This window comes from Bombyx mandarina, chromosome 15, assembly GCF_030267445.1.
Source record: "Bombyx mandarina strain Sakado chromosome 15, ASM3026744v2".
Classification (NCBI taxonomy): Eukaryota; Metazoa; Arthropoda; class Insecta; order Lepidoptera; family Bombycidae; genus Bombyx; species Bombyx mandarina.
The window spans coordinates 10,234,688-10,247,147 of NC_143221.1; the positions used below are offsets into that span (position 1 = coordinate 10,234,688).

General features: G+C 38.3%; 1 protein-coding gene across 2 annotated transcripts in view; it reads right to left on the reverse strand.

Annotated features, from left to right (window-relative positions):
* Positions 1 to 12,460, reverse strand: part of jbug (filamin-type immunoglobulin domains fbug) — a 115,641-nt gene that overhangs the window by 78,370 nt on the left and 24,811 nt on the right. For both annotated transcript variants that reach the window (XM_089732982.1, XM_089732981.1), the window contains exons 8-13: positions 8,989 to 9,152; positions 8,315 to 8,490; positions 5,307 to 5,419; positions 3,833 to 4,014; positions 2,927 to 3,169; positions 261 to 387 (exon numbers count right to left, since the gene is read on the reverse strand). In XM_089732982.1, the coding sequence (XP_089589108.1) occupies positions 261 to 387; positions 2,927 to 3,169; positions 3,833 to 4,014; positions 5,307 to 5,419; positions 8,315 to 8,490; positions 8,989 to 9,152 (1,005 nt within the window). The remainder of the gene's footprint in view (positions 1 to 260; positions 388 to 2,926; positions 3,170 to 3,832; positions 4,015 to 5,306; positions 5,420 to 8,314; positions 8,491 to 8,988; positions 9,153 to 12,460) is intronic.

The following is a 12,460-nucleotide window of genomic DNA, read 5'->3' on the forward strand; positions in this document are numbered from 1 at the left end:
GCCGTTATAACTATACTTGAGACCTTAGAACTTATATCTCAAGGTGGGTGGCGCTATTACGTCGTAGCTGTCTATGGGATCCAGTAACCACTTAACACTAGGTGGGCTGTGAGATCGTCCACCCAACTAAGCAATAAAAAAAATGATATTTTTTTATAATATAAATTGGAATTAAGCAAATTCATAAACAATATTAATCATGTAAAAGTTTCATCTCCCGAAGAATATTTTCTTATTTTCAAAACATATTATTATCATACCTGAACTTGATATTCTCGCGTAAGCCGGTGAGGGACTGGAACTGTCTCGGGTCTTCTTACTGCGGGAGCCAACTCGGAACATATGCGGCGATCCGTGAACGTCATATCCATTAAAATATATGTATAACTGTTGAATAATGTACTTTTATTAGCATTAATAGTTTATTAGCATTATGAAAACGCTTGCAGCTGAAAGTAAGTATTGTACTTTTTGACGAAGCATGTTGCTGATAACTCTATTTCTGTAATGTGACGAAGCATGTTGCGGATAATAACATGTACTTTTAGGTTAGGAATACTATGTTATTTTTTTTTTTTATAAATAAAATTATTAAAAAAAATTAGCATTAATACTATAAATTGGTTTTGTTATGCTAACGAGTGCTGCCGTCCCTTTTAGTGGTACTAGTTATCAGAATCATTAGAAATTAAAGGTAACCTCTGAAGCACAAAATCGAGTGTATTTATCGCAAAGTGTGCTTCAAGCAGCTTGGGGTTTAGGATTTTTATCATTTTCTATCTACATCTAAACCATACAGAGAAACATAATCCTAAGAACGTTTTATTAAACATCAGAAGAAATGGCAATTTAAACAGTTCATGTCATGAATATATGACTTTTTGAAACTAATATAGAAAAATTTGGAACGGTATTTCGTGTACCTTGGATTAACAGATGTGCTCATAAATAACTGTGAGCAGTGACGTGTATTCACGAAAGACGTCTTTTTTTTATTGCCCTTGTAGGCAGATGCGCATACGGCCCACCTGATGGTGAGTGGTTACCGTCGCCCGTGGACTTCAGCAATGCCCGTGGCAGCTTCGGCTGCCTACAAAACTACGTCTACGACTAAAGAACCCATCGACTAAAAACAAACTTGTTTAATTCCTGATAATATGGAAGATCCACGTCTTGAACCCGCATGGGCCAATACATAATCTCGCTCATTATTAGTGATATCTACTCGATTGAGCTCATAATACATAGCACCATTAGTAGCAGTATGTATCGCAGACTATGTCAGTAACCATTAACTATCAGATGATAGATAGACATAGAGTGTGGATTCTTTTTTTTTTCAAGAAAAATATTATTTCAGCCACTCAGTACTAGTCGAGCTGATCTCTGCCTATCTAGGCTAAAAAATGACTACCATGTTAGCCTAGATCTAATCTAAAATGAAAAATTATAAGTAGTACGCACACAATTCTACGCATTACACTTTGTCGATTGAATGATTCCCTCGAGGTAACAAACATTCTCGTACCTATCAATGTGAGTCACAAACGGAAATATACATAAAGTAAATAATCTTTTTCCTACTTTGTGATCACTACCTAAAATGTCCATATATATAGTATGTACGCGCGTCAAACTGAATATTAAATTACAAACAACCAGCGAACCGTATTAACAACAGTCCCGCTTTGAAAACAGGGCGACTGCAATATAAATCGTGGAATATTCGAGAACAAATAAGTCGGCAAAATTACAAATATACGACTCGCATTACCAAAAATACTCGTATTTATAAAATAATTAATAATTATCAGAAATAGAAGCTTAATATAATCACAAACAAAACATTACTGGTGGTAGAACCTCTTGTGAGTCCGCGCGGGTAGGTACCACCACCCCGCCTATTTCTGCCGTAAAGCACTAATGTGTTTCGGTTTGAAGGGTGGGGAAACCGTTGTAACTATACTTGAGATCTTAGAACTTATATCTCAAGGTGGGTGGCGCATTTACGTTGTAGATGTCTATTGACTCCAGTAACCAGTTAACAACAGGTGGGCTGTGAGCTCGTACACCCATCTAAGCAACAAAAAAAAGAAAACTGAAAAAATCCTGTTAGGTTAGGTTATCCGGCCTGTACTTTAGTAAACAAGAAATATCCTTCTGTTCACGACAGTAGCAAATTACAACGTAATTCGTAATTTATTTGAGGTGGAAAAGTAATTTTCTTTTAGTCGGCGCGTCTGTTTTCATTGCAAGCAGATTATTTCCTTTACCTTAATTAGAGAGCTCCCGGGAAATGCATTTACTTTTCGTGGACATTCATTTAAATTATAATGTCAGTTTCTTTGTAAAAGATTCATTAAATACGTTGTACTCGTTTGGTTTTTTTTTTTCAAGTTTAAATTAGGAGAAAATATTAAATTTATATGTTCTTTTCTTCTTTTCTGGCGGAGTATATGTCTATTCAAGAACTATGTTTTAAATCATACCGATGATATTATTGCTGGGTAACGATTATTAATATATACAGTGTTTTGTTTCATTCAGTGAAATTCTTAAGCACCAAAAGAAATACGTAGCGTCCATCTTTATAGTATTAATTTATTTATTAAAAAACGTGGCATTAAATGGCTTCAGATTCAATCCTTAAACAATTTTTTTTTCTCCTGTAGTTATATTCCTATGGCGATTACCAATTTTTAATAAAAATAAACCATCTTATTAATTTCCCCAGAAAAACTGTCCTGCATTCTGCTTTCAATGTAACCAACTGCCAACTAATCTTTCTTCAATTACACGTCTCTCCCACGTCATGTATTTAAACCCCGGTAACCACGGTACATTCAACACTTTATGAATTCGTTTTTTAAAATTTTAATTAACATTAAAAGGAATAAAAAAATCGCATTGAGAAGATCTTACTTACCCTATGTTTTCCAGGCGCCTTAGGCATAAAAGTAGCTCGGTACTTTGTCGCTGATAGCTTCTCTAGAGCACACATAACGCTTCGTTTATCGTGAACAATGTCTAACTGAAGGTCGCCCTTCACTCCACAGCCACTGGTATCCAGGTCGAAAGAGTGCGGCTTCAAAGGTTCTGCGCCTTCAAGAGCCCCCGGACTCAACCGGACTCCAGACGGGTCAAAAACCTCACATGTGAACGGACCGCCCTAAAAACATTATCCATGTCGTATTTAAGATTGTTCGTCACAAGAATACTTTCTCGAATACGAGGAGGTAAGACATCTCGAAGGAACGTTTTTCGAAAATTATGTGTACTCTATTATCTATCAGTCGATAATTATTTCTGCTTCTAGTTTTGGAAACTACTTGTCTTTAAAAATTTGGCAAACTTTTAGTTAAGTTCCCTAATTATTTTAAGTAAAACGAATAGATTTGTACAACGGTCCCAAGCTAGGATTTTATCTTGCGCTCTTATAATAAGCACACGGAAATCTCAAATGGAAATATTAAATCATTAAAAAAGATACAAGCTTCGAATCGAAATCGAATGAGGTACATTTGTTAAGGACAGTAACCGTTAGATTAGCAATCTAGATGACACGCAGTGTATAGTAACTTCTAAGATTTACTTCTACTAGCAAGCGATCGCTAGCTACCTTCACCATCCATTACGGTTTCTTTACGGTTGTGCTTAGCTTGGATATATATTTTTTTTGTTTACCGTTCCATTAAATCTTTAATTTCGTTTCGGTTTTGAGAACAATATTAATTTATGTAATAATAAAAATACCTATCTTTGTATCAATAAATGCGTCGATGTACGACTTGACAAAGGCAGTAAGAAGCACGTAAAATAATTCCTTTTCTACCTGTATGTGTTCTCCTTTGTAGGTAATAGCGATAGTCCATGTTCCAGCTTCGTCGGGCTGGAAGGTGGCACTCGAGGCGGTGGTTCCTGGGGCCGAGGGAGGGGGATGTCGGGCGTTCAACGGGACAGCGCGACCGCTCGGGGCGTGTGCTGTCACATCAATGTCTTCCCTTCGAGGCGCACCTTCACGAGTTCAACATATTTATTGTTTATATATACGAAATAAGATTTGATCACAGAAAAGTATGTTTATATTTGTTAAATTTAAGTAAAAATAAATAATAGTTTAAAAAAACTAAAAAACACGTTTTATATAAAGTTCAACTAAAAAATTGAAATTAAATTATAATAAATTTCAATTAAAAATAGTGTAAAAATATATTTGTAAAAAAAGCGTGGGGTGCTTTTTAAGATATTATTGAAATAATAATTCTTCTACTCATAATATCTGTCAGAAAAATATTTATAATTATTAGTTAGGCCCACGCTTTTTTTACAATTTTTTTTTACGCTATTTTCAATTTAAATTTATTATAATTTATTTTCGAATTTATAATTGAATTTTATATAAAGCGTGTTTTTTAGTTTTTTTAAACTATTATTTATTTTTAATTTTTTAGTTGAATTTTATTTTATTTTTTCAATTTTTTTTTAATGTTGAATTGTCATGGGGCCTTGATAAATCTGCAAAGTTTGAATGAAATCTGACCGTTTAAAGTGGGTCAAAGTCGCGTCTAAAAGAGTCAGTTACAAACATACATACAAGTGAAGCTAATATAAAGCGGGTAATAAACATTGGATTTTTAATAACAACAGATATTATTAAGTAGCATTGATAAGTAATAGCTATCCTGGAAAAGAATATTCATTTATTCCAAATTTACTATCGGTACCTTTAGTCATTGAAATTTATCCAATTTAAATATATTACGGAAGAATAGGTGTAGCATATGAACGAGTTTTGCGATGAAGGAACACTATCCATTAAAGAATACATCTTTTGGTTATAGGACGTATTGTCAGTACAGCTAATAACGTCACCGTAAAATTGTAATTCCCAGTTTGACGAGTAAAAGTGAATCTTCGACAGTCACCTCATTACTGGTGTCTAGAGGCTTCGATGGCCGCTGAATATCCAATCAGCCCATGTTTGTAATGTCGAATATTTTTACTCCCATTTATGGCAAAAAGAACTGTTTAGGATAGAATTTTTGATTTTTTTAATTGCGTAAATACGAGCTAACAATACACTGTATTAAATATTTACGTGAGCACCTAAACATGAGCAATATCGCCACCCACTTTAAGACACGAAGTCCAAATTTCAATTGTATTATTTAATAGCGGTTTCACTGTTCAAAACGAAAGGCATTACTGGTTATCAGCAGAAACGAAAAGGGTAGTGTATGTAGTAGTATCTACTGCGCGGGCTTATAATATGACAGTTATTTAATTGATATTACAATAAAACTCACCAGTGGCACTAACTAGTACTTCAACGATGCTGCCAATTGCACACGGGGCCATCCCCGGCGGCGGAACTGCGACCAATCTAGGCAATACTCTAAAGAAGTATTTGCCGTCCACTCTGCAAACGTTCAACCTCAATATAGTTTCTCCCGATTATCGAAAACTAACTAAAATCCACTTTCGTCCATCTAAAAGAGCTTCGGAAATTCCAAGTATTCTATACTTGCGCTCTATTACACATTTCTACGCTTGAGCGTTCCGTATCACTCTTCAGTATCTAGCCCAGTCAACCTTATAAATTTCCTAGCATAAATTCAATGGACAGAATTCTTGTAATGTGCGATTTATTCTATAAATCCTGTTACAATGAAAACTCCAGGCGGTATTTATTACCCGTTCGTCCGTTGAAAATATTTTTCGTCATGAAATATCGGATTTCTATGTCGGAATCAAAACTATTCTTATATTTCATTGAGTGATAAGTTTGATTATTTGTAAATTGGAATGATTGTTCGTTAAGCACATTGAAATCGAATATCATGTTCGATCTGTCATTATACACTCGCGAGCAAAAGTTTGGAATCACTTACTTGAAATTGGTTCCGCGCGATCTTGTGTACTAAATATTTTTTTGATAATCATAAAAATGCGATAATTTTAAAGGTTGAACTCTTAACTTTAAACTGATACCAAATTCATTAAAATCAAGCCAGTATTTAAGAAGCTATCTTGGATTAAGTGAAGGAATAACGAAAAAGACGTGTTTTAATTATTTGATACGTCGCGAGTTGCGGCCTATTGACCCCTATAAAAGCACCTGTTATCTGATTTTCTTTATCAGTCGACTTTCACACGTTGACCGGTACATATCTCCGCTACTTTTGACCCTTTACCTTGTACCACAATTGGGACAACACCTAGAGAAGTAGCACAAATCGTAGCCCTATTGCAAGAAGAACTCAGCCAGCGGGTTGTCGCTCGTCAGCTCCAAATAAGCCATTCCTGTGTTTCAAAAGTTTGCAAGCGCTTTCAGGAGACTGGTAACCAAGATCCCGAGACCAAGATCTGGACGGCGCCGGGGCACATCGGAGAGGAATGATCGTTTTATCGTGTTAACCTCTCTCCGAAATCGGCATTAACCTGGTGTCGACGTCCAACAGGAGCTCCGAGATGTTCGTAGGGTAGCAGCCAGTAAGTGGACAGTTCGTTGACGACTCAAGCAAGCGAATCTGACTGCAAAAAGGCCTGTCACAGGCCCGAAACTCACGGTAGCTCACCGACAAGCACGCCTTCAATTTGCTCGTACCAATCTTAATTGAGAGGTTGAGCAATGGAGGCAAATCCTGTTCTCCGACGAGAGCAGGATGTGTTTGCACGGTAGCGACCGAAGAGGTTGGGTCTACAGGCGGCCTGGGGAGCGATTTGCGCAGTGCTGTTTCGCTGAAACAGTGGCTTATGGGGTCGTCTCTTGTATGGTGTGGGCCGACATTTCCTTCGACGGTAAAAGCGAGCTTGTTTTCGTGCCTGGCGGGGGACGAGGAGGCGATCTAACTTCGGACCGGTACATTTCCAATATTCTGCTGGAACATGTCGTTCCCTATGCGGGATATGCCGGTGATGGCTTCCTCTTTAAGCACGATAACGCTCGTTGTCACACTGCCCGTGGAACAACTGAATACTTCGAAGAAGTCTATATCGCCACATTGGACTGGCCTGCGCTCAGCCCTGACTTGAATCCTATTGAGCATGTGTGGGATGAACTGAAGAATAGGATTCGTTCCAGAACTTCTGCTCCTTCATGCCTGAATGAGCTGAAATCGGCGTTGATTGAGAATTGGGAAGGTATCCCACAAGAATCAATTCAAAAGCTGATCAGGTCTATGAAGAATCGTCTTCGAGGAATTATTAGGACAAGGGGAGGGAATACAAAGTACTGACATTTAATTTGAAGGCTAAATAAAATTTTTATTTATTAATTTTTGTTGTTTTATTCATTCATTATTTTTTCCATATTTCCTTTTTTTCCTACTTCCTTCACTTAATCCGGGATAGCTCCTTAACTACTGGTTCGATTTGAATGAATTTAATATCAATTTAAAGTTAACAGTTGAACCTTTAAAATGATGTGATTTTTATAATAATTAAAAATTTATTTAGTAAGCAAGATCGCGCGGTACCAATATCAAGTAAGTGATTCCAAACTTTTGCTCGCGTGTATATTTCTAAGCATCACAAGAAAAAATACTTAACACATACTCGAACTATACAACGGATCAAAATTATCAAAATGATCAAAATGATCAAAATGATCAAAATGATCACAATGATCAAAATGATCAAATAGATCTAAATTATTTGTTGTGTAGTTCGAGATCCTGATAATTATTATAGACATACCATATTTCAACGAACGCTTATCACAAATACGATTAAAACGATGCCGGCGCATAAAATTCGTTTATAAATTATAATAATGACAACTTCAAGTCATTTACGTATGTAATTATAATTAATTTTGGTTAATTTATGATTACTTTCTCAGTTAAAAAATAAAGGTATTTGTTTTTCGTAAAATAATTTATTAGGGAATTAATTTAAAGCGATACCGTTACATCAGCTTGTGTACTTTTCTCAATTGTGACACAAATATATAGGTAATGTCTATATATAGAAATGAATTGCTGTTCGTTAGTCTCGCTAAAACTCGAGAACGGCTGGACCGATTTGGCTAATTTTGGTCTTGAATTATTGGTGGAAGTCCAGGGAAGGTTTAAAAGGTAGATAAATATGAAAATGCTCGGAATTAAATAAAAATAACAATTTTGTTTTCCCTTTGATGTATCCCCCGCCGGACGGATTCCTTTTGTTTGTTTTAAGTTTATTTCATACAAAAGTTTAGGTCTTTTATTTATCGATTGAGGCACTACGAAGTCTGCCGGGTCAGCTAGTAAACAATATTTATCTTGAAGCTTCAATAGCAACAATTCATATTGATCAATTGTCGAGAACTCACCTTATGTCGTCGACGGTCAGAACGATCTCGTGCATTCCTGCGTGCTCCGGAACGAACTCTCCGGAGCCCCGAGCGTCCAACTTTAACCTCGACTCTTGTTCCAGCGGGTTCACAATGGAAACCTTCACCTCCGATATAGACAGATCATTGGACACGCTTTCCACTTTTATATAGGTCTGTAATTAACATTTTAAATTAAATACTTCAGTACTGTTTGAGTGAAATAGATTGTGATAATTATTTCAATTGTTTTGACGGTAGAAAATAATTGAATATGCAATTTCGAAAAGGGCACATCTCTGAAAATGTAAAATGTTCAGGAAATTAAAAAAAAACTGATTATTTTCTAAAGCAGTGTAAAATTTAAAATATTAACTTTTGAGATATATTTTAGTGTTAATTAGCAATTGAAAATTATTAGAATTATTATAAAATGGGTCAAAACTACAATGTATATGAAAAAACGTATTTGACAAAATATGCGACATGTGCCCTTTTCAAAATTGCATATTCAATTGAACTAATTAAAAAGATGTATGCTTTTTTTTTAATGACATCCATCTACTGCATAACCTGAAGGACAATCTCAAGAAAAATATGAGAAAAAAAACATTTCGTAAATTTTTTATTCACGGCACAAAAGATAAACGAGATGCAAATTAGGAGTCACTAACAGGCTCGCCGACTCTTCCGGAGGTGGAATCAAGTGCGAGCCTCAGCATGTCGTGCACGGGTGGCCTGGGGGCTACATTCCGGAACTGCGAAGCCCAGGCCATCACGCCCAAGTGCTCGACGTCGTTCTGGCTCATGTCACGCGCCGACAACACCGGTTGGACCCCTGAATGACACGGGAAATTAAGGAAATCCTCTTTAAAAATATTTACATTAGGTAACAAAAAGGCATTGTTTTTGTAACCTTATCTCAGTTTCGAAAACAAAAAGCTTCACAATAATACAATCTTTTTATCACTCGCTTTCTAGTAAGTTACACATAATAATTAAAAAAAAAAATCAGAAACGAATACTATGTTTAGTTATCGATTAAACTGGACGCTTAGACGTAAAAGCAGGTGTTAATCTCAATGCAAGCATCTGTAGTTCAATGTAAAGGCTTGGCTTAGAAGTTTTTCTGTAAGCGCGATTTTGATTCTTAACATAATCGCCTCAAATGTTAATTTTCTTTGCATTATAAAATAAGGAAATTTCAATGGCCTCAAGATTTTCTTTTGTAAATGAAATAGCCCTTCGTGTAGTTAAATTGTAATAAAGATCGATTTCTAAGACGTTTCGAAAATACTTTGATCTGTTGCTGTTTCCTATTAATGTTGGCCCACTTAGAAATCCTTGATGGATTTGTCTTGTGTTTCAATAGCTCAAATATTAAAATAATATTTTACGGACAACAGTTTATCCAAGCACTTTTTTTCTTCCAAACCTTCCAATTTGATTGTTAGATTTAAAACGTACAAGGCGTTGCCATTCACACTTTCAAAGTGCTGTACTGCATGCTACAATGCAGTATACACCTACTGGCTTCATCCCATTTGCCTCTACAAATACACGGGCGCTACATATGTTTCATACCAGACCATACATTTCGGTCTATCATAGCCAACCTACCTTCAATCTAGGCTCTGAAATCTGCACAGTATTAATTATGAAAAACTATAATCTTGTTAAATTACATAAAAATTATTGAACTGCTATTTAAGTCTATACCGATAGGTATAGTCGAAGAGCAACACAACTCAGGAAACGATCAAATTACTTCTAAAATAATTATCATTTTTCACTATTTATATTAATCAGTCACGCGGACTGTCTATCTTATGTTTAAGCGGCTACCCCATTAACATAACGTAAATGCTGCTGTCCGCTTTCAGACAAGAAAGTACTCATAATTATTTGAACGACTGACTTAGGTTTGAAATCGCGCTAATACTTAAGACAAGGTGTAGAGAATTAGTAATTAGGATGATGATGATTCATCCGACCGATTTCGGCCATGGCGACCACTTTGACTCCTATCCGTCGATTTGGCGCTCGTGTGCTCGAAGATGGCTTATATAGCCTATCTTTGCGGCAAAACTCCTTGCGCATTGAGGGCACATAAGCACGCCGTTCTCATAATTATAGGTTATGGCAGCAGGTAGGCGGGCCTTCAACTGGTCGCGTTTGTAATCAAGGTCAGCTTTACGCTGATCCTCGAACTTGCGTACTTTGCTGTTCACCATCCTGCGCCATTCTAGCCGCTGTGCTGCCAAGCGCTCCCATTGAGAGGGCTCTATATCACATCTCTTCATGTGTCGTTTCACGACATCCTTGTACCGCAGGAGTTGTCCGCCATGCTTTCGCTTGCCATCCTGCAATTCAGAGAAGAAGATGCGCTTCGCCACTCTTTCCTCCGTCATGCGTGATACATGACCGCACCATCGAAGCTGCCGACGCATTAAATAGGTCTCAATGCCACCAACATTGGCACGTCGCAAGACTTCGGTATTTGGCACTCTATCAGACCATCTGATTTTCATGATGGCACGAAGGCATTTAAGGTGGAAGCGATCCAGAGTGCGAATGTGGCGGCGGTACACACACCACGACTCGGAGGAGTATAGGAGGCTTGGCAGCACAATTGCCATGTAAACTGAGATTTTAGTGACCAACTTAAGTTCGTGTGAGCAGAAGACCTTGGAATATAGCTTTCCAAATGCTGCAGCAGCGGCACCGACCCTGCTATTGATCTCATCATCAAGGTCACACTTGGATGTTAAAGTGTTCCCCAGATAGCGAAATTTATCCACCTGCTTCAATACATCCTCACCAAGCTTTATGGTTAGTGTCTCGTGACCGTGACTGTCCAGGGACATCACCTCCGTCTTATTGACACTAATCTTCAAGCCGAATTTACGGCAGGCTTGGTGAAAAACGGACATCAGCTGTTGCAGGCCGTCTGAGGATTCTGCTAAGAAGCACAAGTCATCAGCATAAATGATCTCAGTGATCAATGCATACGACACTTTGGTGCGAGCCTTAAGTCTAGCCAAATTGAAAAGACTGCCGTCCGTACGGAAGCGGATGCGGACTCCTTGGGAAACAGTTTGTAGAACCTCTCTAACTACGACCGCAAAGTACAAGGCGAACAGAGTAGGCGCTAAGACGCATCCTTGCTTCACCCCACAGGTAACGGGGAAGAAGCCCGTCTGTTCACCATCTACAGTGACGCAGCATTGCATGTCGTCATGCAGGAGTCTAAGAAGCGCCACAAACTTTTCTGTGCATCCGAGCTTCCGTAACACCAACCATAAGGCTTCGCGAGGCACGCTGTCAAAAGCCTTCTCCAGGTCAACAAAACAGAGGTACAGCTGACGACCCTGTTCTCTGCTCTTTTCTTGTAGTTGACGCACAGAGAAGATCGCTTCGCATGTGCCTCGATCCGGTCGAAAGCCAAACTGAGTTTCGGGCAGGATCTTTTCAGATAAGTCCTTTAGGCGGTTTAAGAGTACCCTAGCAAAGACCTTTCCGGGGGCCGATAGGAGCGAAATACCGCGGTAGGAGTCGCAGTCAGATCGGTCGCCCCTGTTCTTATAGAGAGCAGTTATGCGCGATACTTTAAAGCTATCCGGAACGCGCCCTTCCTCCCACATACGAACAAACAGTTCCCAAACCAACGTGTGCAAATCCTCTCCACCGTACTTTATCAGCTCTCCTGGTATAAGGTCAGCGCCAGCCGCCCTTTTATTTTTTTGCTGTCTGATGGCAGTAACAACCTCGTCACGCAATAGGGGCTCGTCCAGCTCAAGGGCAAGAGGGAGTTGAGGCATTAAAGCGATGCTTTGCAACATGAACAGCAATGGTCAGTTGCTGCTCAGTCTTTGTGCTCAATACGGTCTAGCAATTACGAACACTATGTTTAGACTTGCCGCTAAGTACAAGACAACATGGATGCACCCAAGATCCAAGCACTGGCATTTGATCGACTATGCTATCGTAAGGCAAAGAGATTTCAGCCAAGTGCAGATCACCCGTGTTATGCGTGGTGCGCACTGCTGGTCTGACCACCGACTTATTGTCACTAAGCTACGACTCCGCCTCCGCCGCCCGCGTAGATCTCCTATGAAAAAGCTTGCGTCTTTGGACATAGAGAAG